This window comes from Colletotrichum lupini, chromosome 5 (genome assembly GCF_023278565.1).
Source record: "Colletotrichum lupini chromosome 5, complete sequence".
NCBI lineage: Eukaryota > Fungi > Ascomycota > Sordariomycetes > Glomerellales > Glomerellaceae > Colletotrichum > Colletotrichum lupini.
This window is the reverse complement of record NC_064678.1, coordinates 5666239-5692328: the sequence shown is the minus strand read 5'-3', so window position 1 is coordinate 5692328 and position 26090 is coordinate 5666239. Positions and strand designations below refer to the sequence as shown.

At 50.4% G+C, this 26090-nt stretch overlaps 10 protein-coding genes and 1 non-coding gene across 11 annotated transcripts; 6 read left to right on the top strand and 5 right to left on the bottom strand.

Annotated features, from left to right (window-relative positions):
• Positions 1–532: 532 nt before the first annotated feature.
• Positions 533–2493, top strand: CLUP02_11110 (short-chain dehydrogenase; the record flags this gene model as incomplete). The annotated part of the gene is made up of 3 exons (XM_049290078.1): positions 533–584; positions 643–1425; positions 1922–2493. 3 exons carry the CDS (start codon positions 533–535, stop codon positions 2491–2493), a joined length of 1407 nt encoding a protein of 468 aa, XP_049147223.1.
• Positions 2494–2908: 415 nt separating this feature from the next.
• Positions 2909–3649, bottom strand: CLUP02_11109 (NADH-ubiquinone oxidoreductase 21.3 kDa subunit; the record flags this gene model as incomplete). The annotated part of the gene is made up of 2 exons (XM_049290077.1): positions 2909–3433; positions 3593–3649. The coding sequence occupies 2 exons, from the start codon at positions 3647–3649 to the stop codon at positions 2909–2911; spliced, it is 582 nt and encodes a 193-aa protein (XP_049147222.1).
• A 521-nt stretch (positions 3650–4170) lies between these two features.
• On the bottom strand, positions 4171–6071 carry CLUP02_11108 (AhpC/TSA family protein; the record flags this gene model as incomplete). Its single annotated transcript, XM_049290076.1, has 8 exons — positions 4171–4631; positions 4716–5094; positions 5146–5191; positions 5258–5454; positions 5622–5710; positions 5790–5907; positions 5947–5975; positions 6050–6071. 8 exons carry the CDS (start codon positions 6069–6071, stop codon positions 4171–4173), a joined length of 1341 nt encoding a protein of 446 aa, XP_049147221.1.
• Positions 6072–6563: 492 nt separating this feature from the next.
• On the top strand, positions 6564–8432 carry CLUP02_11107 (uncharacterized protein; the record flags this gene model as incomplete). The annotated part of the gene is made up of 1 exon (XM_049290075.1): positions 6564–8432. One exon carries the CDS (start codon positions 6564–6566, stop codon positions 8430–8432), a length of 1869 nt encoding a protein of 622 aa, XP_049147220.1.
• Positions 8433–8527: 95 nt separating this feature from the next.
• Positions 8528–8609, top strand: CLUP02_tRNA180. Its single transcript has one exon. It is a non-coding gene; the product is annotated as a tRNA-Leu (tRNA).
• An 802-nt stretch (positions 8610–9411) lies between these two features.
• CLUP02_11106 (uncharacterized protein) lies at positions 9412–9941 on the top strand (the record flags this gene model as incomplete). Its single annotated transcript, XM_049290074.1, has 3 exons — positions 9412–9438; positions 9520–9569; positions 9806–9941. The coding sequence occupies 3 exons, from the start codon at positions 9412–9414 to the stop codon at positions 9939–9941; spliced, it is 213 nt and encodes a 70-aa protein (XP_049147219.1).
• A 719-nt stretch (positions 9942–10660) lies between these two features.
• CLUP02_11105 (uncharacterized protein) lies at positions 10661–12051 on the bottom strand (the record flags this gene model as incomplete). The annotated part of the gene is made up of 2 exons (XM_049290073.1): positions 10661–11451; positions 11514–12051. 2 exons carry the CDS (start codon positions 12049–12051, stop codon positions 10661–10663), a joined length of 1329 nt encoding a protein of 442 aa, XP_049147218.1.
• A 1599-nt stretch (positions 12052–13650) lies between these two features.
• On the top strand, positions 13651–16655 carry CLUP02_11104 (ubiquinol-cytochrome C reductase complex 14kD subunit; the record flags this gene model as incomplete). Its single annotated transcript, XM_049290072.1, has 14 exons — positions 13651–13775; positions 13820–14033; positions 14092–14169; positions 14231–14268; positions 14574–14600; positions 14801–14914; positions 15023–15043; positions 15097–15124; positions 15183–15233; positions 15324–15338; positions 15415–15536; positions 15706–15840; positions 15869–15957; positions 16516–16655. 14 exons carry the CDS (start codon positions 13651–13653, stop codon positions 16653–16655), a joined length of 1197 nt encoding a protein of 398 aa, XP_049147217.1.
• A 505-nt stretch (positions 16656–17160) lies between these two features.
• On the bottom strand, positions 17161–17425 carry CLUP02_11103 (uncharacterized protein; the record flags this gene model as incomplete). Its single annotated transcript, XM_049290071.1, has 2 exons — positions 17161–17300; positions 17353–17425. The coding sequence occupies 2 exons, from the start codon at positions 17423–17425 to the stop codon at positions 17161–17163; spliced, it is 213 nt and encodes a 70-aa protein (XP_049147216.1).
• Positions 17426–17547: 122 nt separating this feature from the next.
• CLUP02_11102 (uncharacterized protein) lies at positions 17548–19023 on the bottom strand (the record flags this gene model as incomplete). The annotated part of the gene is made up of 5 exons (XM_049290070.1): positions 17548–17696; positions 17748–17882; positions 17937–18065; positions 18119–18747; positions 18851–19023. 5 exons carry the CDS (start codon positions 19021–19023, stop codon positions 17548–17550), a joined length of 1215 nt encoding a protein of 404 aa, XP_049147215.1.
• Positions 19024–24523: 5500 nt separating this feature from the next.
• CLUP02_11101 (uncharacterized protein) lies at positions 24524–24823 on the top strand (the record flags this gene model as incomplete). Its single annotated transcript, XM_049290069.1, has 1 exon — positions 24524–24823. The coding sequence occupies one exon, from the start codon at positions 24524–24526 to the stop codon at positions 24821–24823; it is 300 nt and encodes a 99-aa protein (XP_049147214.1).
• Between the last annotated feature and the right edge of the window lie 1267 nt (positions 24824–26090).

The following is a 26090-nucleotide window of genomic DNA, read 5'->3' as shown; positions in this document are numbered from 1 at the left end:
ACGTGGGGGTGTGCCAGGTGTGGGATGCCCACCGACCGCGGGGCACAACAGATGGAAACTCCAGCGCATAGCTCTGCGATAGCGGGGTAGCTTTCACCCAGAAACACCGACTGGAGTTCCCCCCATCCATCCGCGTCCCACGACATCTAGACCTGACAAGTTCAGATCCCGCCCAATGGAACGTGCCGGCGGGAAATGCTTCGTCGCTCAACAAGTTTCTGATGGGTCACGAGAGCTGCTAGCATTACTCATTCGGGACAATCGAACCCTGCCCAGATACCTTAGGTAGGGTTTCTGGTCCCTGAGTAAGGCAAGGTAAGGTAAGGTATCCGTACTCCGTAGTCTATGTAGCTTATAAGAACCATCTCTGGACTCCCGTCCTCTTCTCATCGTGAACTTTGCCGATCTTGCCTCAGTCTCTCGTCTTCCCTTCCTTGATACCACAACTATCCCCTGCTCTCTTTCTCTACTTTCAACCGCAACCTACTTCGTATTCACAAGGAGCCAGCAACCGATTAAAAGCTCCATCGCAATGTCTCGTTCTCTCGATGGCAAGCTCGGAATCGTGACCGGCGCCTCTCGAGGTAAGGCTTCCAGTAAACATAAGCTCACAACATTATCTAACGCAGATTCACCGTCCAGGCATCGGCGTTGCCATCGCCGAGCACCTCGCCGCCAAAGGCTGCAACCTCATCCTGGGCTACACCTCCCCCTCTTCCCAATCCCCAGCCGAACAACTCGCAACAGACCTGAGCACAAAACACAACATCAAGACCCTCGCGGTCCAAGCCGACATGGGCACGCCCGAAGGACCCCGATCCCTCGTCGCAACCGCAAAAGCCCACTTCGAAAGGCTCAACACCAGCAAGAAATTCCAAATCGACATCCTCATCAACAACGCAGGCGTCGCCCAAAACAACCTCCTCCCCGCCATAACAGTCTCTCAATTCGACGTCTCCTACCGCGTAAACGTCCTCGGCCCTCTGCTCCTAACCCAAGCCGTCCAACCTTACCTGCCCCAAGACCGCTCCGGCCGCATCGTAAACATGTCCTCCGTCAGCTCCTCCGCCGGCTTCCCAGAACAGAGCGTCTACGGCGGCACAAAGGCCGCCCTCGAGGCCATGACGCGCACCTGGGCCCGCGAGCTCAGCGAGAACGCCACCGTCAACGCGATCAACCCCGGTCCCGTGCTCACCGAGATGTACGCGGGCAACACGCCCGAGTTCAAGCGCTTCATCAAGGGATTCATCGAGCACGCGCCGCTGATGAAGGCCAGGCAGGGGATCGACTCGGACGAGCTGGTCAAGGCCGCTGAGGAGGAGGGCGGGAGGCCGGCGTACGTTGGGGAGATTGCGGGTATTGTGGGCATGCTTGTCTCCGCGGACTCTGCGTGGTGCACGGGACAGGTTGTTTGTGCTAACGGCGGTATGTTTTTCGGGTTGCAGTAGAAGAAGCAGTTTACATAGATGGGACTTCTTACGTTGAATTGTGAGGCCGTAAATTTGCGGAGTTTGCTGTGTTAGTTACGAGGTAGACTTAGAATCCAATTCCCCATGTTCCGTTTAGTTAGAATTATCCCCATTTTCGGCCCTTGAGCGATGATTTCTCTTGTCGAAAATACGAAAGTCAATTCATAAGTATTCATCTAACCACGTGTTGCTGGGTCGTAAGAGTTCATCTTTAAAAGTTGGGGGTCGAAACTTACGGGTGTAAACCACTAGCCAAAAAATCCGCTGAGTCAAACTACACAATTTTGCCCCGCCACCATTTCAAAGCACCCCTCCATCAACTCTCAACGTCAATTACCAAGACTCACCGTGGCTTACAACCCGAAGAGGCACTCTCAGGCGTTAAATCCCAAAAAAAATCCAAGTTTCACCTATTCACCTTTCATGAAAGTCATCGCCCACCATGTCTCTAGACCCCTTTGACGACGTCCTCACCCTCGAAGATCAATTCTTCTCGGAGGGCTTCCGCCAAGGCACCGAAGACGGCATCCAAGCAGGCAAAATCGAGGGCCGCTCCGTCGGCCTCGCAAAGGGCTACGAGAAATTCTACGAGAGCGGAAGGATACACGCCCGCGCCGTCATATGGGCCAATAGACTGTCCCTCCCCCAGAAGAATAGCAGCACAGCCACCAAAAAGCCGTCCAGTTCTTCAGCGGCAGCCTCAGCCTCGGTTTCGGGCTCGGCCGAGCAAGCCCAGCTATCGACAGAGCCGCCATCAGAGTCACAAAACAAGACCTGCTCCCTACCGCCGCTGCCGCCCAACGCGAGACTGGAAAAGAACGTCACGACGGCGTTTGCGCTGGTCGAGCCGGACACGCTCTCCAAGGAGAACAGCGACGACGCCGTCAACGACTTTGACGACAGGTTGAAGAGGGCGCAGGGCAAAGTCAAGATCATTGAGCGCATGACGGGTGAAGTGGTTTCTGCGCCTGAGGCTCCTGCTGCTGCTGGCGATATAAAGGTCCCGGAGACCAAGGAGATTTGAGGGAGTTTTTTTCTTCTTTTCTTGTTGTTTCTTGTCTTATCAAGGAAGACAACATATGGGGCGGTTTTTGTCGATGGCCGTTTGAGATTTTGAAAACGGCTACATCATGAGAAACGGGGGTGAGGTACCCAACGAACGAATAGAGTAGCACGCAGACCTGCAGAGGTCGATTCTTGGAGACGTGAACGTGAAGAAAAGAAAAACGTTTCAATGGAATCTAGTGCCCTTCATATTTACAACTGTCCCTCCTCTCTCCACACTGTACAGCGAGCCCCGCGGTTTCCAAATTGCTCAAGCAAAAGTCCGGCAAGGGTAGCTGTTCACTCAAGGTTAGCAAAGTTCCTCGTCGTCACCAAACCACACGACGCCCCCCTCTCCCCGAGTAAAAAAAAAGAGAGCAGAACGAAATCAAAACTCACCCTTCACCGTAGGTCTGCTCCTCGTTGACCTTGTACTTGTGCACATCCCACTTCCCACTCTTCAAACTCTCACCACTCGGCGTCGGCGGCAACCCATTCGTAAACAGCGCTTCCTTGCTCGCCTCGACGGCGCCCTGCGCGGCGTTCTTCTCGAGGTAAGCCGCGATGCCCGTCGTCTTTCCTTCTTCCTTGGCCGCGACGAGCGCCTTCTCGCCCGCCTCGCCGATGAGCTCGACGCGCGGGTTGGCGGCGGACCCGACGGCCAGCAGGCCGACGACGTCGGCCTGGTTGACGACGCTGATGGCCGGGTAGTTGCGGCGGGCGTCGCGCTTCCAGTACGGGTTGTCGGCGATGTCGCCCGCGGGGACGGTGACGGGGTCGTCGTAGGCCAGGGGGTCGTTGGCGCCCGGTGCCGGGTTGCGGAAGGTCGGGTTCAAGGGCACGCCGGAGGAGCGGTTGGGGTCGATGGCCAGGGAGCGGCGGATGCGTTCCCAGATGCCTGTGGACTGGAGGGTGTGCTTCTGTAGGAGGAGGAAGAGGACAAGGTTAGCTACTGTTTGCTCAATCGAGGTCGTTCAATGGTTCGTCGGAGGGGTGGTGGAAGCATGGTGGTGGCCGTGATGATTCGTGATGGTGTTTGGATTTCCCTGCTTTTTCGCAGGATCAATTGAGGTTCGTACCTGGGAGATCTCCACGAGACCGCCTGCCGCAGCCTTCGCAATTGCCTTGGAGGCCATCTTTGGCGACGTCTGTAGACGGTGGAGGGGAGATTTGGGGTTGGTGGGTTTCGATTGGCAAACGGTTCGATGACCAGCTTGAGGTTGGTTGTGAGGTTCGGGGGACGGGAGAGAGTGCTCCAGTTTCTGGCAAGGAACCGGAGGGCCGAGGTTTTGCCGGTCGAAGCAATAGCCGTGCTTGAATTTGCAACCCAGCACCACCAGCTCTTGGACCAAAGTATCCACTTCACCACTTCCCCTTGTAAAGCTACATCGCTGGAATTTCCGGGGGGTTCATCGCATCGAATCGGCCGTGGGTCAAGATGGCGCGCAATTTCGCAACGCACCGCAGAGCTGTGCATCTCGAATACGCCGACGAGGAATGGAAAAAGGCAATGCACACGCCCAACGCCAGACAATCAATTCCCAGCTACTATACGGATACAAGAAAACCCTGCCTTGCCTTGCGCTGTTCAGGCCCTCCAATTGCAAACGCATTTTCCGTCACGAAATTATACTTACACTGCAGCAATATGACATAATTACTCGTCCTTCTTCTCATCCTTCTTCTCGGCCTCATCGGCAGCATCCTCCTTTTTCTCCTCATCAGCCTTGACCTCTCCATTGGCCGCCTCCTCTTCCTCCTTGGCATCGGCGGCAGGGGCCTCAGTCGCGGCCTCCTCGGCACCGTCGACATCGCCGCCCTCAATCAGCGCCGTGACGACGTCAACGGTGCCCGCGGGGCTACCGGGCTCAGCGATGAGGACCTTGCCGGCCTTGTCGACGACAAAGACGCCGCGCTGGGTGCTCTTGGGCGGCTTCTTCAGGCCAATGGCAGCAATCAGGGTCGCCTTGGGGTCGCAGAGCAGCGGGTAAGGCAACTTCTGCTTCTCCTTGAAGGTGGTATTGGCCTTGGGCGAGTCCATGGACAGGCCGTAGATGGCGAAACCCGTCTTGGTAAGCGGCTCGTACGAGTCTCTGAAGAGGCAGGCTTGCTTGGTGCCTGGATATCAAAAGCTCGTCAGCACGGTTGATCGGGCAAGAGGTAGGTATTACCAAGCATCTATCGGTGCAGGGACACACTCACATCCGGGAGTCGAGGCTTTCGGGTAGGTGAAGAGGACGACGCCGGCCTTGCTCTTGTCGACGAGCTCCTTTAGGGTCGTCTTCTCGCCATCATTGGTCTCAATGTCGCCGCCGAAGCCGTCGAGGTCGATTGTCTCACCCTTAGCCGCCTTGACCTTCTTGCCAGAGCCATTGGCAGCGGCGGGCTTCTCGACGGGCTTCTCGGCAACCTTTTCAACAGGCTTCTCGGCAGGCTTCTCGGCCTTGCCCTTGACGGCGCCCTTGACCTTGTCGGCCGCCTTGGCGACCTTGGACGAGGCCTTCTTGGGCGCCGGAGCCGGAGCAGGCTCGGGGGCCTTGCGCTTGCGAAGCTCGACAGGCATGGTGGTATATAGACTCAGCTAGGATGTATGCTGTGTAGGGTGGGTACGGGTATCCGTAGAGAGATATACAATGGGGAGATCGCAGAGAGTGTGCGACTTGAATAGCGGCGATGCGCTGGTGATGCGATCCAGATGCGATGGGAAAAGAATGCGAAATTGCAAGAGATGGGAGGGGGTTTACGGGAATCGAGGGAAGTTGAGAGGTAAACAGGAGGTCGAAGAGGACGTCCTCGAGATGAGCCAATCACAGGCGGCCATGGCCAGAGCTTCAGCCGGGACCAGGGGGCTGATGCGATGCAGATGTCCTGCCGTGTTGCGCTGCTGCATTTTGGCGGTGCGGTGCGGTGCGTCGCGGGTGCTGGTGCGGGCGCCCCCAGTCTGTCCCTGTTCAGTGTCTCTTCCCTTCCCACTCACGTCCAGCCTCCCCTCCTCTTTGTGTTTCTCCTTTCTGTCTGGCTCAGCCTAATTATTAAGCTCCGGTCGCCGTGAGCAGCGGTATTATTAGCCGTTGCTGTTTCTGGGGGTGGTGGTGGTGCCGTGTCAACGTTGTATGGTTGCTCTGCCTTGAAGAGTGCTGGCTCGGAATCTGCGTGTCTGGGTTCCCCCAAACGAGAGCAAGCAAGCATGGTCAGCACTCAGTATGGAGCAAGAAAGAGGTGCAGGTCCCTCAGTTCGTGCCTTTCGTGCTCTCGGCTGTTTCCCTGCCGCCCGACCTCTCTTGACCTCCCATCTGCCATTTCCCTCATTCTCAACAGTGAAGAACGTCTTCGCACCCCTGTCCATCGTCCAGTAAGCTTTTCGACCATTGCCCGTGCGTTCCTCGACCCCGAGCTGGCGGTCTTAGTGAAGCTAGCCTCCAAGGGAGCGCACGTTCTGGTGCCCGTCCGGCGTCGGGCTTGCTGTGGGGGGAAACACCAGATGGCTGGGCCTAAAAGCCGATGTCACCGATGTGAGATTAAGTACGCTGTCTCACCTGCCGAGCAACCAGCCGTCATTGACACTTCTGTCTCTTACACACCGTGCTTTGCGTTCATCCTCTTAATCTCTTTGCTACATCTTACTTTCCTCCGGTGGCAGTCAGTGGTTCGAGATGCCATCACCGACCTGATGAGGATACAGGTCCAACAATACCTCCTCCAAGATGTGTGAGGCAGGCGGAAGCAGATCCCGGCGTAGAACGCCTTGTGTAAGCGCCTTCCAACACGCATATGCACCTTCTCATATGCCAACATCTTTCCAACTGTAACCTGCAATCCTGATTCGTTGGTTCTGGCTTTTCACTCAACTCCGTCTCAAGTGAGGCAACGATCTCTTCGAAATCTCATCTGCCCTCCGCTCTGCTAAAGACACCTTCCTCTCGTCAACGAGCACGCCCATTCCCTCATCTTTTGCAACCAACTTAGCCTTCTTACTTCATTCCTCAGACCCCATCTGTCTTTAGTTGCTGTCCCTGAGAAACCACATCTGTCTGGCTGCAAGTACCGGCCATGTGGCTCATCAACGTCGATACCCTTCAGCTGGAGGAGTTCATCGAGCCAGATTTTCCTTATGCTATCCTCTCTCATACCTGGGCTAGCGAAGAAGTGTCCTTCCAGGAACTCAAAAACCAAAGAGACGACAATGTATGGAGAAAGTCCGGTTACCACAAGATTTACAACACATGCCGAGTGGCCAAATCCCTCGACTTGGGTTACGTATGGGTCGACACTTGCTGCATCGACAAAGCATCCAGCGCTGAGCTATCCGAGGCTATCAACTCAATGTTCCGCTGGTACAACCGGTCATGGATCTGTTTCGCCTATCTCTCAGATGTGAATGACCTGGCTGGCTCGGCCACATTACTCGAAAAATTGAGGGCTTCTCGGTGGTTCACCCGGGGTTGGACTCTTCAAGAGCTGATTGCGCCAAAGGTCGTCACTTTTTACAACGCGTCCTGGCAGCTACTTGGTTCAAAGGATACTTTGTCGCCCTTCTTATCGTCCATCACAGGCATCGACGAGGCCATCCTTATTGGCAAGGCTCCTCTACTCAAGGTCCCCGTTGCAACCCGCATGTCTTGGGCCTCAAAACGCCAGACTACTCGAACCGAAGACTCTGCCTATTGCCTACTAGGTATTTTTGATATCAACATGCCTTTGCTGTACGGCGAAGGCGAGAAAGCCTTTGCCCGGCTGCAGTCTGAGATTATGCAAGAAACAAACGATCTGTCTCTACTTGCCTGGGCCTCATCGGTCACAGATCCAGAGCGACAAGAAGAATACAGCGGACTGCTTGCAAAGTCACCGTCCGACTTTATCGCATGCTCAAATCTGAAGCTGATCAACAACATGACGCTGTCCGAAGACTTTGAAGTTGGCGTGACCAGGACGAAGTTCTCAATCAAAACCGTGCTCTGGTACATAGATGGCTTCGGCGACAATGCCAGCACTCGGGATGAAGCAGGATACGTGCTACCGCTACATTGCAGTTTTCTGAACCCAGATTTACCTAAGCCGACGTCTTCAAGAAGCTACGGCGACGGCAATTCCATTCTAATAGGTGTCATGATTGCCAAAACATCCTCCGGGTTTGTGCGTTATAAGCCCTGGAGTTTAATCGCACAGTCTCACAGCCTACAAGGCCGTTCAGCACCAAGCCTGCCAGGGATACAGGTATTGAAATCGTGGGTGTACGATGAGAAAGTCAAACCTGTTAAGCTAGTACGCCATTTGACTTCCGAAGCGGCCTTGGAAATGCAGAGTACCAGGTTGAAGAACGCAATATTCGTTTCTGTCGATATCCAGCTCCTGAATGATGGTCCATTCGAGACTCTCCATGCACAACCTAGTGCGCTCTGGGATCGCCTGAATCGAGTATTTCTCGATAAAGTCAAGCAGGAAGCAGTTCGCAACGCAACGGAAGCTCGTTTTCTGCACTTCTGTCTTCGTTCGGGCGAAAAAGTCCTCCTCATTTGCGCCATCACCGAGGGCCTCAAATCTAGATCCCGCCAATGCTGGGCTGCTTTGCTGAACTATGAAGAAGATGAAATGGGTAGATGGATGATCGACCAACTTGGCAAGTGGGATGAAACATCAACCTCGTACGCAACTGCCCGACACATGTTGGTTTACATAGTGCGAGGCGGATACAAGACTTACCCTTTTCGGCCGGCATTACAACTATGCCCAATAGAGTACTTTGCGACAAGCACGAATCCGGCTTCGCGCACCATCCGGCTGTCTGACGGTACGGAGGAAGAGGTCACAGTCAGCATCGCTCCTCATGACGCAGCCGAAGGCGCCTGCGAGGTCATTGTTTCGTTCAAGAAGGGACCTCAACTATCTCCCGGGAACAGCTCAGATGCCGTTGTCGATTAACAAGATATCTCGGTTAAGCGTGATTCGCCCGCCACGACCCGCGACGAATCTAACATAAACTCTACCCGAGCCCAGGATCTCAATAACAACACGAAGGCAAGATGGCCGAGCGGTCTAAGGCGCTAGCTTCAGGTGCTAGTCAAGTAATTGGCGTGGGTTCGAATCCCACTCTTGTCATGTGAAGCTATCACGGGCTTAACCTTTTGGAGTATTTGGAGAACCCTTTGTGTTGCAGGCTTTGGATAACCTACACGATTCTCCTCCGCTAATCCTTTCTTTTTTAATCCTTTTTGGCAGACGCTACAAAAAAATCTAGTTGATTTCACGTGTGGGTCCACTCTCATTGCGTTGCTAATGTGAAGGCCGCTTTTCTCTGACTTCTTCGCATCCTTGCACCATCACACTGAGTCGATGGAAAAGGTTTGTCTACTCAAAGCTCAATTCAAATGGCATAGAGATTTACTCGTACTACGTATGTCTGTCTCATCGTGTTTTGTCTCCATTACCTCTCTTTACATGCCTTTGACTTAGGTAAGATAGTTTGGGAGAACAACAACGGCACGTTGTTGTAAGTCAAGCACCGATTAGCCAAGACATCAATTATCAGTCTCTCAACAACGAAAGAGCGTTCGCGTTAGAAAACGTGACCATTCTTGGGACTACAGATATCTCGCTTGCCCTGCCAAAGTTCTGTCATTACAAAACTTGTCCCTGAACACAACTGAACGAAACCTAGTCCAACAAGCCCTCCAGGGCAAAGCCAACCTCATATGCCTATAATCACTTCTTTGACCCGGATACATGCATATCCCCCCACCAGTCCCCAATCCTCTAACCACAATCAGCCCATCCACATCTCATCCATGATCCCACTCACCTCACTTACACACACCCCCTCTCACCCTCGCGAAACCTCAAACCTCACCGCATCCCAAAACACAGAATAACATACGTCCTCCGGTCGGGCGATGCTCATAAGATGAAGAAGGGAAACCTGACACCAAAGGTAAGCGGGTTAGGAAAAAGACGAAACTTTCCCCAAATGAAGAGAACCTCCTGAACTGACAACACCCCCCCTTCCCCATAGACCATCACGGCCCCTCTAGCCGCCTTCACGATGGCCTGTATCCTCTTCGCGTAAGTCTAACACTTGGGGTCATCTGTCTCAGGGTTCACATAACGATACGTCTTCTTCGGATGTCTGCTGTTCAGAAGGATCGTGAGGTGAAAGCTAATATCGAACCAGATACACCCGCTCATCAATCCGCTCGGCGCGTGATCAGGCCGTACGTCTACCCATTCCCCCCCCCCCCCTTTGGAAAATGCTATACAGCAGTGGGAACTTCGGGATGAAGAAACTGACGTTTGTGCAGAGACATCCCCACGGCCCGAGCCATGGACCCGGCAACGGTAGCCCGTCTTAAGGTTCCCAATGCATTGGATCTTGTGAGCGTGGCGCCAAAACCGCGCTGTGCTGAACGAACGCAGCGCGGCAAGTTCACCGGATAGACACAGTGAAAGGCCACATCTCCCACAGCATCGATCACTGCCCCTCTGTATCAGGAGTTGCAGACCAAAAAGCTAGTTCAATGGCAAGGAGGAAAGCAGTAGGGCTTTCGCGGGTTAATTTTCGTTACTCTTTTTTGGAGTTTGTTTCACGGTTTTCTAATGTAGTTATACCCCCTCCCTTCTCTGCCCACGTTTCTGTCTCTGGCAACTGCGGACTGCTCAATACCAAAAGAGAGTGAAAACACAAACATGGCTTCAGTGTGTTTTCGTATCAAACTCCTTGTATACTCCGCGCCAAACAAGTGTAATGCTACAAAAGTGAGCCGCCCTACTTCCCGTCGGTAGGAATAAACAATGCCATGCTCCCCCCGCTTCTCAACTATGAACTACCATAGGTGTCCGAAATCGGTTGTGAACTAGGAAAGAAAACCATCCTTTGCATGTGATGAAGATGAGGGAGGGATGGGTCGAAGGTCCCATCTCTCAAGTAAAGAAAGGGGAAGTATTGCTTGGTTTCCGTGACCTGAATCGAGTTTGTCTATACCTGACGACCAAAGTTAAGGGTATCTGGAAAATCCCATCCCCATTTCCTAATCTCAACATCTTCTCTTTTCCCCTCGAGACTGCTAAAACGCACATATTGCCTTGACAAGTTTCTCTCTCTCCACTTCTGTCTTCTTCGAAATGAGACCGCTCTCTCTGGCTTCTGCCCTACCAGATCATGGCTCGGCAGGTGTACCCCTTCCTAATTTCCTCTTGCCCTCGCTCCTCGCATGATTCAAATGTTTCATCGCAAACTCATACGTCAGCATCGTCACTGTCGCGGCCGGCACCGCTCGCATCATGTTAGTGCCCATGCCAGCGTAGAAGGCCCTCCAGCCCTCCTCTTTGAGGATCGTCCGGAAGGTGCTGACCACGCCGCGATACTTTGGTGTAAACGGCTGCTGCGGTTTGCCGTCCTCGGATAAAGGGACTTTGATTCCCAGACCCTGTAGATACTCGGCTCCTCCCACGGGCTTTCTCTGTGTCTGCAGTCTCGTGCGGATCACCTCGTGAGGGTATGTGGCACTGCTCGCCATGATCTTCGATAATATCGAAGCACCCAGCACTCCCATCCATTGCGACTCTTGAGAATCGCCCTGAGTCGGCTCTCCCATACCCTGGCCAGTGAACCTCGTTTTCAGATACTCATATGCTGGGAACTGCACTGCCACGTGCGTAAGTCCCAGCAAGGCGGGTGTGAGACCAGAGTAGAAGGAAAGGACGCCCTCGGAAGTGTACATCTTGCGTGCCGCATCGATTGTTGACCGGTAGTGCCATGAGCTGTGATTTGTCGGTCTGGAAGTTGGTGTGTTGCCCGATCTCGGGAACTGCGAATGATACTTGCCCGGGTCATGGGCAACGCTTTGCGACATCAAGCGAGTCTTGATTACCCAAATGGGATTCGTGACGACAGTGCTACTGGCACCAGCGATGATGGATGACCAAAAGTTGATCAACACCGTGTTGTCTGTATCTCGAGTCAGCCAACATGACTCCCACAACGCCCCAATAACAGAGACTTCCACTTACCATGACGGTGTTTCAACCAGTCCTTGCTCTTATTGTAGACGGTAAACCATACAGCCCAGGTGGGCAAATAACCCAGTACTATCGGGCCGAGTCCCCTATACATGCCGCGTATTCCCTCGTCCTTCCAAATCACACGGGCGGTGCCAAGCAGTCCATTGTAAAGCTTCGGGCCATGTCCGACATGTCTTCCCTTCTCAACCGGGTTGAAGCCACCCTGGGCCTGCAATTTGGTCTTGATAACGTCGAGCGGGCACGTAACAACGCCCGAGGTAAATCCTCCCACAGCACCGGACAGGGCGTTGAACTGGGCGTCGGAGGCGCCAGCTGCCCACCGCTCAAAGGCAGTAATCGTCTCGTTGGTGGGCATGACAGCAACGGCCTCTTCAATAGCAGCTATCGCTGCGCGGGCAGGAGCTGTGGCTGGGTACGCTCTCGAGCTGCTGTAGTTGGGATATGTCGAGGTCGGGTAAGGCCCATATTCTTCGTCGTTGGGGTGCGGTGCGCCTCGTTCAGCGTCGGGTTGTTCGTCGTGAGACATCCCCTCTCACTGTTGAGGATGATCGGGATTCAGAAGTGCGGAGGTTAGGCGCAAGCTGGGTACGGTATCAGCAAGGAAAAGGCGGCGATGTCCCGCTACGTTTGCTGGTTCTCGGAGAACTGGATGCGAAGAAAAGTGCGGGTAGACTAAGCCGGTTCTCTCGGTGTATTCGTCGTGATTTGTTCGACGTTCGTGCTGCTTCTTTGGTGTCTTTTCTCTTTGGCCGTCTCTCCGTTTGTGTCTGTCGTGTACGTCTCAGTCTGGTAGCTGGATAGATGCTGGACCTTCCCAAGTGTCCCGGTATGCGGGGAACGCTCCCACGCCGCCGTGACACTGAACGACTAGCGGTTATCGCAGCCCATTGGCCTTGCGGGGGAACAGTTGTCTAGGGCAGGTATTCGAGAACGGTTCTGGCGAGAAGGAGGCTCCCAAGCACACGGGATCGGGAAGTGAGGGGTGAGAAAGGAGGCGGACGGCGGAGAAGGGGAGCAGGACGAGAGGTGGTGGTGGTGGTGGTGGTGGTCGGTACGGTACGCAGTAAGAGCGCAGTCGGGGGAGTTGGAGATTGGATATTGCGAAAAAGCGCCGAGGTGGAGCGGGACGGAGCACGAGAGCAAAATGATGCGAGCTATCGGCTGTCTTTTTGGCAGGAGGTCCCCACGCTCAGGGTACTCTTACAGGTGGAGGCAGGCGTAATCTAGTGGGCTGGGAGGGAGGAAGGAGCAGTTGGAGCGCTGGATAAGATGTGCCGGAGCAGGTCCACGGGTGAAATGGGCTGCTGAAGGAAGGGACCTGTGCGATGACGCGCCCGTTGCTTTTCTGCCGTTAAGCAAAGAGTACCACTACGAATAAACCACCGAGGAAGACGGGAAGCTTCCCTCGGGTGCTGGCTCAAACCCCGGGAGCAGCCGATATTCCCAATTCTTGTTTACAGCCCTGGATGATCAGCAACAGAAGATGACGCAGTGTCGTTTATCTCACGTTAATGACTGGCAGCTATGTAGTCTGGTAAGATGTATATTTCGCTCCAAACAGTTGCCAATGTCCTTGTGAGAAGAGCTGCGATTAAAAAGACAAGAGACGCCAAGTGTCCAAAAGACATCCCAGACGACGTCCAAAGTCTCTGAATCGCAATCCCAAAAAGCCCAGAATGAAAAGTTTCAAGCTTCCAGACCATCGAAGGGGAGCTCCACCTCCGCCGGTTCCCTGCGGCTTTGCCCAGCACCACAAAATGCAATTCCCAATCATTCGCAGCAGGGTCTGCAGTGCTATCGTGGGCGGGCATCCCGTTGGTAGCTCCAATTACCTCATCGGGCCCGGGATCCAATCACGAAATCTGCACCTCTGCCTCTGGGTGGTCCGTGCTGTCGGGTCTTCTCATCAGCCACATTGTAGTCATGAGCCACACCTAACGTGGCGCGTGCCGGAATCTGAAGGATGATCACATGACCTGTCCGTCCCGAATCGTTGCGCATCTCCGGGATGCTCCACGAATTTCCCATAGAGTCCCAACCTCAGGCGATCCGCAAAACCGTACTCCGCGGCATTATATCGAAACCTCTCCTCTCCGCGCCCACCACGCACCACATAGCCGCCACAATGACTTCGCTCATTTCCAAGCAGCTCGCCGACGGCATTCTTGCCCGCCCCTTCCTGAAGAGCATCTTCGTCCCCTTCTCCAACTGGTACGCCAACGCTGCCGGCCACCGCAAGCTCGGCTTGAGGTAAGCAACTCTTCGACAACCCGACCACAACAATTGCCACCGAGGCTCCGGAAGACAACACAGAAACTAATTGCCAATTTTTCCTTCGACTGCAGATTCGACGACCTCATCGAGGAGGAGACCGATATCGTCCAGAAGGCCCTGAAGCGCCTCTCCCCCAAGGAGTCCTACGACCGCGTCTACCGCATCCGCCGCGCCGTCCAGCTCTCCTACCAGCACAAGCTCCTGCCCAAGAACGAGTGGACCAAACCCGAGGAGGTGCGCATCCCGGACGATTGAATCGAAGAGACACATGAGGACTGACCCTCGACTATAGGACTACCCCTACCTCGGACCCATCATCCAGCAGATCCAGGCTGAGGAGGCCGAGAGGCTGGCCTTTGAGACCATGGAGGTCCAGAAGAAGCACCACTAAACTACATCTTCCTGGTGGGGGATCACGTTTGGACTGAAAGGAGGCGGAGAGAGCGAGCCGCGCGCACGATGCTGTAAAGTATGACGAAGGGGAACCGCCTGGCCGGGCGCGCGACAGAAATTTAGACCAGGGGGGCGAGCGAGTTTAGAGAGAACAAAGGCCAGGCGGTTCGTGTACCTTATGTATAGACCTTTGGAGGGGGTTGCTTTCTCGTCAATTGGAACTCCCTGCTACACTTACAGGTTCCGCTGCGCTCGAATAGCACCAATTGATGACACTTTTTTTTGGCCTTGGAATATCAATGTTCTCACGGTTGCCCCCCCGGCCCGGGTTCGCGGAAGCTAGCTGACATTGTACGCACTCTCACTGGTCGCAACCCACAGACCCACTGCAGTGCATCAACATCATGAGTAACGACTTTCTTTGACGGCTGACTGCGTTGAAGGTCGTTGAATATACTGATGCTGTCGCTGCCGAATTTCCTCAAAACTATCGCTATATGGGAACCCGCATCTCAATCTTTTTATAGGCTAGGTTCATCGCACTATTTATCATGTCAATTGATCGCAATCACTTTTTCGCATACGGATACATCATCTGCGAGATTCAGTTGGCGGTGCCTTGTTACCAATGAGGCTGCAAAGATGTGGTCGACAATCGGAATCAAAATTACATCAGCACCTGACAAGATACAATCGAATCTCGGGGCGTACTTCTTGAATCAGTGAACTCATAGTGATCATGCTTCGAGAAAACTTTACTACTGGACTGCGCTGGCGACCCACAGGTAAAGACCATCATTATAAGGAGATGGTGTAGCACTGCCCGTCAGTGCAGCTATTGACGAATTGAGGTGCAATCATGGTGGGCTTCTTGGCTACGTAACGCCTTCCACCAAGTATTCAGTTCTCGATTTGGATTTTTGGTAGATCAGGTGGACCACCAAGCTTTCGTTCCTGCGAATACTTAATAGTAAGGGTGACTACAAACAGATTCGCACACGCCCGCAAGACGGATTAGTGAAAGATGATCTCACGTCGCCAGTTAGCTACAATTCTTTTCATTCCCCTCTGTTATACGAGCAACTATCTTAGGAGAAGGGCTGACGTGTCACTCTTCTCACTCATGCCTAGAAAGACTGCACAAAAGTAGCAAATTCCCGAATTCACGGTTCAATGCTCACTTGCAGCAGATTCGTAATTCTGCCAGTGTTGGATATCTTAGAGAGGATCCGAGGATGCAAAGGCAATTCAAGATATGGTCAACATCACTTCACATCAGAACAATCTTCACTCCAGACGACTAAAGGCGAGACTCCGTGACTTGCCGCTCATTGCTAGAGCAAAGTGACAATAGCCAGTGAGCTTATTCCCCTAAGACCTGTTACGGATCTAGTATACCTGGGTTGTTACGTGAACCCTCATAAGCTAAGTATGAAGGAAAGCATTGGCACTCCGAGGCTGTCCAATGGCCTCCAAAGAGCCATAAATGTATAGCCACGCTCCCAGTGCGAAGCGCCCCTTTCCAGGTATCTTCAACTCTACCGCCGCTGGACTTTAACAAAAGTAGCACTCCATTCACAGACAACGGAAGAAAACCAGACACCGGCGAGTCCAGTAATGGCAATTTGCGGGCGGTCTCCATCTTGTTGTTCGTCATAAGCTGATAGTACAGCTAGAAACGACAATACACAGGGCCATCGCCGCATGCAAGAACACCATCAAGATAAAGAGGCTTATGGAGCTGACTACATTATCTTCCAAGCAAGTGGACATGGTTTCCCGCGTGTTCTCGACTGCACCAAGCTGCATGCAAAGGACACCTCGAGATTCCTTCCAGGCCGAAAAGAAAAGCTGCACCAAAGGCCCCCTTCGAATAAAAATAGAATTATATAGAAAGGAAGAAGGGGGAACACTAAACTCATAATTCACGCCCAACCCAGACCCAAACAGCGCGCCCTTCGGTTAACCCAGAAACTCTGACCTCATTGGAGCATTTGTTTTTATGAACCACTCGACCACTTCGCACACAGCTTAACCTGACCCGCCGACCTACACGGACGCTGATGTGCGGGTGACAGGAGAGACGTTGGGGGTGGTATATATACCCTTGGATGCCTAATGAAAGGTAAGGCAAGGTAAGTCCGTCACCTAGATGACCACCTGAGAGGGGAACGAGGGACCTCGTTCATGGGAAGGAAAGGTCCGGGTGAGGGGGCTACTACAATTGAGCGCCAAACGTTGTTCGGATTTGATTCGTAGATTGCTCCGTCAAACTCGAGAACCCTGTATTACTTTTAGGATAGAATAGTGACATGATGAAAAGTGTCTTTCCGTCTACAAGGCAAGATAAGCGCCCCTCCGTCCCCTTTCCCCGGTCCCACCCTCCGCCCAGTAACACGAGAAGAGAACAGGGACGACGGCTATCGCAAGACTTTTCACGCATCAGTCAAGGCCTTGGCCTGACGAGTACTCCTGCTTGCCCTAAGCCATGACACGGCGCGCTGATCTGAGAGCGAGAGTGAGAGTGAGATAAGCTAGGACACAGGTGCGTAGTTATCGTATAGACGGAGAGGCTAGGCCAACCGCAGCCCTGCGTTCAACAAGGTTCTGAATGATACACAGTCGACTGAACTCAGTCTATGGCCCTGGCCAGCCGCCATCAAACCATAGACCAAGGGAACGAGTTCACAGCACGACAGACGATAGAGAGTAGTTTCGGGACAAATCAAAATGTATAAATTACGCCTCTTTGAACTCCAGAGTTTCCTCATACCCTAGCTATCACACTCATTCGTCGAGAGGAAACTTCAACAAGCAATTCTTCTCTCGATAAAGTGCTGCTTTCGTCACTACATACCAAAGTCCGAGGCCGAATAGGGGGCTCCCCTTCCTATGTTGGGCGTTACCTTTCCCCCTCCTATGCTAACGGGTGACGTAACCAAGTCTATTATTACAGCGAGGCATCCTTTCATGCGGTATGAGTCGCCAAAGGAGCATCCCTCTTCTCTCCGTCCGTCTTGCGTTTCATGGCCAGCTCATTCAAGTAGTCGACGTCGAGCCAAAGAAAGGTCAGGTTGTCGTCGGATATATATGTGGCGCAAAGTCGAGCTCATGGTTACCAGAGCAGCCGGGGCATTTACCAACACTTGGGCCTCCCAACCATCATTCGTGGGCCAAGAAGCTTGGGACCAGTATCCGGAAATGCCTCCTCGTGAAACGCTCCCAAGTACCATGTGTGTGTATCGTTACGTGGTCATACAGTGCTGTGCTCCGCCAGCCGCATTCCGCGGACCAAGTCGGAAAAAATCGTCGTACAATCGAAAGGAATTAGGCTAAAAACGCATCCTTGATGGGATCATGCGTTTCCGGGCTTCTCCTCAGTGTCAATGTGCCATACGACGTAGTTGGGCAGACCGACGACTCGGTAACCAGCGCGCTTGGCCATCTTGGCAAAGCCCTCTGTCTCGGCCTGGTTCTCGAAGGCGTAGCACGGGAAGTTGATTCCTGCAAAGATTAGAAAAAAAGCTCGGTATTTCAGGCACAAGGTGAACAAACCTGATCTGTGGACATCTCCCTTTACGAGAATGTTGACGCCACCAATACCATCGAGGTCGAGCTCATCATCCTTATTGTTGCGCCAGTCGCCCTCCTTGGCCATGTATCTGCGTCCGGTATCGTACTCCTTGTAACCTAGTGGCTTGTGGTTAGCATCCGCTTACAGGTACTAGAAGCAGCATCCCTTACCTTCGGCGAGGACGACGTCCTTGTCCAAGCTAGCTGACAGTCTGCGGCCCTTGTCAGACTCAACCCAAGAGTTGTAGTCAAAGCGACCCTCGATGTCACGGCCATCGCGGTAGCGGTGGAACCAAATGTCTGCCATATCGTCAGCATTTTCCATGTCGTGGCCATACGGAATATGTACTTACTCGGCACGAGGATGTCGGTGTCGTGGGCAATGAAATCTTCCAGAATCTTCTTGGGGCTGTCGACGATGTCCACGTCACGCCAGTAGATCCAAGAGTGCTCGGGCTTCATGGCAGCAGAAAGGAGGTAGTTGCGAGCCTTGCCCATGGCCTTTCGTCGGGGACCCTGGGCCTTGAACGAGTGGCGTTCCTCAACGCTCTGGCTAAGCTCGAAACCAAAGTCCTTCTCGACCACCATGGCGCTGTTGAAGGGGATCTTGTCAGGACGGCGCTGGATGCGGTCCAGCTCGGAAGCGAGAACGGCGAGGGTATCGTCCTTGGAGTCACCGACAAGGAAGGCGAGATCGATCAGGTGGTGAGGGTACGTCAGCTCGGCAATCAGCTCAAAGTACTTTGACAGGTACGGAGCAGCATCCTTGAGAGGCGTGAGAATCAGAACGCGCTCCTCGTTGGTAACGGCCTTGCGCGTGGACTTGATAGGGTTGAGGTCGACGTGGATGATGGAGGTATGGTTGATCTCCAGGGGCTCGTGGTGGTTGAAGATGACGGGGGTTTGAAGGTGGCCGGCCCACGAAGCTTGTTCATTGAGCGACATCTCCATGGGGGGTTTCGCGGGGCCCCAGCAGTAGAAGCTGCGCAAAGTCGCAAGTTAGCAAGCCATTATTTTCGCGGCGCATCGCAGGGAAATATCGCGCCCCTTAAGGAGGGAGAATGGCTACGTAGGTGAAAACTTACCTCTGCATTTCCGAAGCTGACGAGCGAATACCGCGCCATAGTAGCAGAATGGTGCCGGTCAGGGCAACAAGAAGAAGAAAGCGCGTTCTAGTCAAGAAAGACCATACTGCTCTGGTGGGAGGTAGTCTTGCCTGGGCAGACTTCCAGTTGATTCCGCCTTTGGGAAGAAGCATGGCTCCTGAGAATGAAAGGGTGGTCTTTGACACCACCCGAAAAACACGTCTTTATAGAAAGAAGAAAGTGACCGATAGGTACCCCGGCACGACGAGTGTCCACAGTCGCAGAATTGCAGACGTGAGAGCGTCCTCTAGAGGTCGTAGCTGTTGACTTATCGTCGCTGTCGTTGCGCCAGGTGGGAGCTGCAAGTATCGCTTAAGGGCGGCCGACGGTCGGTGATGTCGCGCAAACAAAAGACGAAGTAGCACAAGCCTCCCCAAGACAAGTCCGAGTCGACAATCGAATTGCTGAGGCAGACGAAAGCAGGAGGTTAACTGATTGGGCAGTTTCGTGTCGTCCGATAGACAGCACTGGTTGCAGCACACAGTCTCCAGAAGGGGGTGGGCCAAGGCTGACGAAAGCCAAAAGGTCGTCGATTGAGTTGATAAGGGTTGAGAGGTCCAGAGATAGGTAGCAGGGCGACTCAGTATCAGGGATCCCGTTGAAGGATAAGGTGGTATGCAGTGCGATGCAGTTCGCGCTCTCAAGGCGGGTGTGCAAAGGTGTACTTTGGTGCTCTTCCAACCTTGTTGAGGTCCTCAAAGGGAATGCGAGATGAATTCGGCCAGAAGTTTTGTCGAGGGCAAGAAGACCAAAAGCGAGGGACGTTCGGGTAAGCCCAGCAGGAAGGGGAAGGAATTGAGAAAGGAGCCACGCCAATGCTGAAAGGGCCCCGAAAAAAAAAGGGTCGACCGGGAGGAAGAGCGACTGGTGTTGCAGGCTTGGATGGTATAGGCTAAGGCACGTCGAGGCAAGGCAGGCGCAGGCAGGCTTGGGTTGGAGGGAGGCAGGGTACATGCAAGTACGCGGGATATGGAGGGCAGGCACACTCGACTTGGAGATTACAACAAGTACCTCAACACCTCTCTCACCTTATTACTCTGCACCACACCACCATACTCCGAATTCAAGCGTACAGACCACAGCTTATTGCCTGAGTCCGCGGTAGGCGAGTGAGAAAGACAGAGAGGAGAGAACACATTGGCCTGAACCACGGAACCCGCCAACTTTGCCTGCTGGACCCTTACCTTAGCACCCGCATCATGACTGTTCTATAAAGTAGGTAATACTTGTCTGCCTGCCCATTGAGGTAGGTACTTTGGCTGACCTTGGAACAGGTGCAAAAGCAGCTGCAACCCGCGGCTCGACAGCAGCAGAATACGAAGAATAAGCCAATGGCAAAGCCTCAAAAAGTTTAATCAGGTTAGCAGAGGTATCGTCTTGTACCGACAGCCCTCAGCACGCGAGATTGCCGGAGCTGCCAAGCGCTTCTGGACTCAGGAGACACTGTGCCGCAACCTGAAGGTACTTCGCCCTTTTCTCTGGTCTCTCTGTTTCTCTCCTTGTCCTACGGATACTATTCTCCCGTCCATTTCCCAGGACCTCATAACTGCAATTCAATTCCACAACGTGTCTCCCCGCTCATCTTTCCAGGATCAACACACGGGGGCTTCGTGGGAAGCACGCGCCCCCTTTCTACCGTCCATCTGTCAGCAAGTCAACCTAGAATCCTGGATGCTTGCGGCTTGTGGCCTGCCATCGAATTCAGACTTTAGACTTCAGCATGAAGGAGCGGGAGCCTGAGTAGCCAGCGGGAAATCAGCTGAATGACACAACCGCTCGCCAAGGGACAGGTTATCTCTCGGAGAGCAGAAAAACTTGCAGGCCTACCCCAGTGTTCTCCAGGGTGCCCGGCCGCATCCCCAAGCACGGAACACCTAACGACAACAGTGTGGTGTCCTTACGCGGTAGAGAAACCACCATACCCTCCCCGGCGTTCTTGGTGCAAATGGGAGGCTGTATAATCGCTAACCGGACTGAGTAGGTACAGAAAGCACCCAATGTCAAGAACTCGCTCGTCTACCGAGGCCTAAGAAGCTAGACGTCCTCGAACTGGCCCAGAAGCCTGACAGCGAACTACTTCTTTTGTTCGACTGCTGTCACTCTGTCGGTTCAACGGCGCTACGAACCCTAGGCCCGATAGACGATGGCTTACGGCTCTCTCCCCCGTCGTTCAGGACCTCACTTCCTCAGTTTCTGATGTTATTTTAGGGCGAGGATATTCTGCTAGCAGCTCCCGCTATTCTGCTACTAAGTATAGCTACGGCCGCTATACGACCGCCGGTCTTAGGTATATATATAAACTAGGCTTTACGTAGTTAGTATTCGAATAGATTAGACTAATTAAAGGCCGTTAATTAACTTATAATTAATTAAATTATTTTAGTAAAAAGTATGGTAATTAACGAATTAGCCTAATTTAACATAATTAACGAAATAGCCTAATTAACTACTTAATTAACTATTTAATTAACTATTAATTACTCCGTATAGCCTATAGCCCGTAATTTAGCGACTTTTTTTATTTTAGCCTCGTACTCTACTTTAGCCTCGTACTTATTAATAAGTCTATTTATCTCGCTTTTTATTATAGGATTAATATTATAAGTATAATCCTCGTTAGCTAAATCTTATAATATATCTAACTATATAAAATTATTAGTTAATTAAGATTACGACTTTATAAATATTAATAGCTAAGGAGCCCCTATAAGATTAATTATATTACTATTAACTACGTTAATTACTTCGTTAGTAATAGCCCGTTAATACTTTTATTATATCTCTATACTAGGCTCGTATATATTAAAATTATATATAATCTCGAGGCCTCGTTAAGTAGAAATAGCCCTATTTAGCGCTAGAAATATTATTAATAATAGTAGTATTAATATAAATATTATTTTTATATATTTAATAACTTCTTTATATTTAAATATAAAAGGCTCTTATTTAGAAGAGGTACTTTAATTAATAGCTAGCTTTTTTAACTTACTTACTATAACTACTATAATACCCGCTATAGAGCCCTATAAGCGACCCTTACCTCGGACTTATAAAAGATTAAGTAAGGAGATAGAAATATTATTATTAATAATAAGCTCTAAGCGTTACTAAAACTAATATAAATAAATCTTTTTTAATAGTATTAAAGTACCGTTTTTAATATATTATTAAAAAACGTAGTAATAAAGTAGCCTATAAGTAGTTTAAATTAAGTAGTATGCGCACTTTTTTAATAACTTTTTTAATAAACCTAAATTTAGCTATTTACTTAGCGTACTAAGTTTTTATAAGAGTTATTTAAGGGTATTATAATATATATATAAACGTACCTTTTTTTAAAATAATCTCATAGTAATACTTAATACCTTAGCCTAGTAATAGGTCCGGTAAGTACTAATTATAACTACTTAACTTATTTAGAAAATAATTAATTTATTAAATACGGCTTTAAGGTTACCTATATAATAATAAACTCGTACTTTAATACTCGTATATAAGGATTTAATAATTAATATAATTAAGTAGCTAAAGTACTTAATTTAGTTAACTTAAATAAGTATAAGTTTCTTATACTATAGCTTAAGCTAAGTATTAATAATATAATTAATTACTACCGTAAGGTACTTAGTAATTTAAAATTCGAATAATTAATCGTAATACATAGTTATTAATTAGTTATAAAAGAGATTACCCTAATTCGTAAGGAATTACTAAAAATAAAAGTTACGTATAACCACGCTAATCTCGTCCCTCGTAGCTAGGCTAAAGTAACGCTAGGTCCGGGTTAGTATATTAAGGTTAACGTATTAATAATAAAATACGTACGGTACTACTTTAAATTAAGTATTATTATTAAGAGTATTAAATAAAGTAATCTCGCGATTTATATATATAACTTATAAAAAGGGAATTTCGTAAGCCCGGAGTAATATTAATAACTAGTTAATAGCCTAACTATAATTAGCTTCTTTTTTATTAAATAAAAAGTAGCTCGTAACTTAAAAAGCATAACTATTATTAGTTACTTTATAAATATTAAATAACGGTATATTAAATCGGTTAGTTTTATATATAAAATCTATTAATAAAATATCCGGATATTATTAAAATAGGGAAATTATAATAATAAGTATAATAAATAAGCTCGTAATATAGCCTACGTTATTACGTTAGAAGCGGTACTAATACTTCGTTAAATTACGTAATTAGTTAAATAATTACTTAATAAGGGTCCTATTACTTAATTCGTTATAGTAGTAAGTAGTTAATATATTAAGTATATTATAAATAACGATATTATTATAATCGCTATTTTTTAACTATAAGCTTAAAAAGATTTAAATAAGTTAAATACCCTTATTTTATTAATTAACGATTTAGTCCTTTTTATTATATAGTAGCGTATAATAGTAATATATAAAAGCGTTAGTATTATTAAATAGGTAGTTATAATAATTATAAAAGTTACTAACGACGAAATAAAAAAGCTAATTACTATTTAAAAAGCTAGTAGTAATTTATTAATAATAGTTTATAAATAAGGTTAACGATTTATAATACTTATTTAGGTAGGTTAACTTTACGAGGTATTATTATTTTTAATTATAACGCGGGCTATAAATATAGTAATAAGTAATAGTAATTAGCGCCTTAGTAGAGGGCTTATATTAAATAATTTAGATTATAAAGCTAGCTTTATAAGTAGCCTTATTAAGTACTACTCTAGCCTTAAGTAGGCTAGAGAAGTACTAGCTATAAAGTAAATAGTCGTACTTTATATAACCGTAATTATTATAATTAATAGTATATTAATAAATAAAAGGATCGTTAACTTCGTAATTATTCTCTTTTTATAATATATTAACGTTAGGAATAGCTTTAATTAGTAGTAGTAGTAGCGGTAGCGAGGTTAATAAAGTAGTAGTTATAGGTAGGTAGGTAGGTAAGTAGGTAGGTAAGTAGGTAAGTAAGTAGGTGGGTATGGGCAGCTGGGCTCCGTGGTCGGAGGTAGGGCCTGCCGCAGCCACACTTGGTGGCAGAATAGCGGGAGCTGCTGGCAGAATATCCTCGCCCTTATTTTACTAATAGATGGCGCCGATGGCACGCAGCTCCACCCTTGCTTTGCCCAATATCCGATGTTACGGCACCACATACCAACGCAGGTAGCGACTCCCCGATGCTGGCCTGTGCGAATGCCTGGGCTAGAACCGCTATCCGCATCTCGATTCGTCCAACCGTTATTATTGACCGTAGCACGCCGCACACCCACACTCACATGGCACGCTCAATTCCTATTACCCGCAACAAGAAAGTTCAAGCTCTTCTTGCAGCTGTACTACTGTATGCTAGGATTCGCGAGAAGCAGAGACGAATCGGCCCAAGATAATTCTTCGTCAAAACAACAAGCTAGGCCATTCCAGCCAACCCACCACCCCCTGGAAAGTCTTAGGAAATGCATGGCACGGGAAGACGGCGAAAATCGAGAGATGGATGGAGACTTGACAGAGAGGGGGGGAAGGGAAAGGCAGGGATCGCTGTCAATCTCCAACCCGCCACATCCACTATCCCACTCACGCACGCACGCGATTGTCACACCCGGAAGACAGAAAAATGGAGATATTTCCAGCTGTTCAACTCTCCGACCGCCAATGCACAGTAAACTTTCTAGATTTCGTCTCCAGCGTCCCTCTCTCCCCTCTCTTTTCGTTTGTTCCGCTCCGCGACTGTCTCCTCACGGGCAGCGAAAGGGACAATGCTTTTCCCCTCCGGCCTTCCAAAGGCCCAGGCCGCGTGCCGGCCATGGATCAGATGGAGCAACAGTCGTCGTCATCCGGCATCATCACGGGCATAGACGATGGATCCTATCCCCCCACAGTTCCGCCGTTGCGTGTGCATTTTGTCAACTCCTGATTCAGCTTACAAGGTGCGCTTACAGGAGGTAGGGGAAACCAATGGATGCAAAAGATGTTGCTCTTCGAATGCTGTCTTGCTGATCGTTCCTACTCCCCGCCCGCCTGGTCAGGCCGTTGGTCGCGTGCACCGCATGCTGTCCACAACTCCCGGGGGCGACGGCCCAATTATGCACACAGCACCATCGAATCATCGATTCGACAGTGATCTGTCACCCTTAAATATAGCAACATGCCAACGTCCATTTTGTGGGAGCTCTCCATCCTACATTTAAGCAAGGAACTGGGCTACTATTTACCACACACCAGGCAGCATGGTGACTGATTGTCAGTTATTTACCTATCCTCGTCTGGTAGATGAAGGGCATGAAGCCGGATTTCGCATTCGATTTCGTATACACATAAAATGGTCCTCGTCGACCGTTGGCCACATGATATGAATTAGCAGAACCAGCCTAAGCTACAACTCGTATATAACGAATTCGACCCCGGGTGTAAAAACGGGACCACGTCATAGCACTGGCATCATGTCATTCCCATGTTCGCACAGCCAACACGGCAAGAGACCTGCGTTGCCACTGGTATATCGGATGAGCATCATTCAATCCGATCAGCGTCCGGCACAGGCTGCCTCCAGCTTCACGGGACTGTGCTCTGCCGCAGGATCTGACCTTGACCGAGTCGGTTCATCCGACCATGATAATATAGTACTGCGTACGGGATAAACCAAGCCTCGGCTGAGTAAGCTGCTCTCTCCAAAAGGCAGGCGCATGTCGATCCAAGCGGGAAGCTCTCTTTCCCAGGAGCAGTGAAGCACTTCATCGTCCTCCCCGTGCGCCCCCAAACTCAAGATGACAAAGCACTAAGTGGTGCCAGCCGAGTGGCGGCTCCGGAGCCTCAATCACTGGCGAACCTCGTTGTTGCCGTGAATGCCAACGACATTGCTACCGATGCAACTGCGACGTACTGCTGCTGCAACCGAGTGAACAACATATTCGATACCCAGATTTCGACTCTACGTCGACTAGAGAATTCAATAATCACCTTTTTGAAAGCCAATGGCGTCTGAATGAGGGTTCATTTCATCCGTCTTTCTGTGAGCTCCGTTTTTGCTGCACGGGGATTTGTACGTTTACGACATCACTCGATATTCACCTTGAGCGACTCGCACTTCACCCATGGCCGCCGGACAATAACTCACATCACTCAAATAGCACCTGAGAACATACGAAGTCACTCTCCATCATCGAAGCCGTCAACAGAAAAGG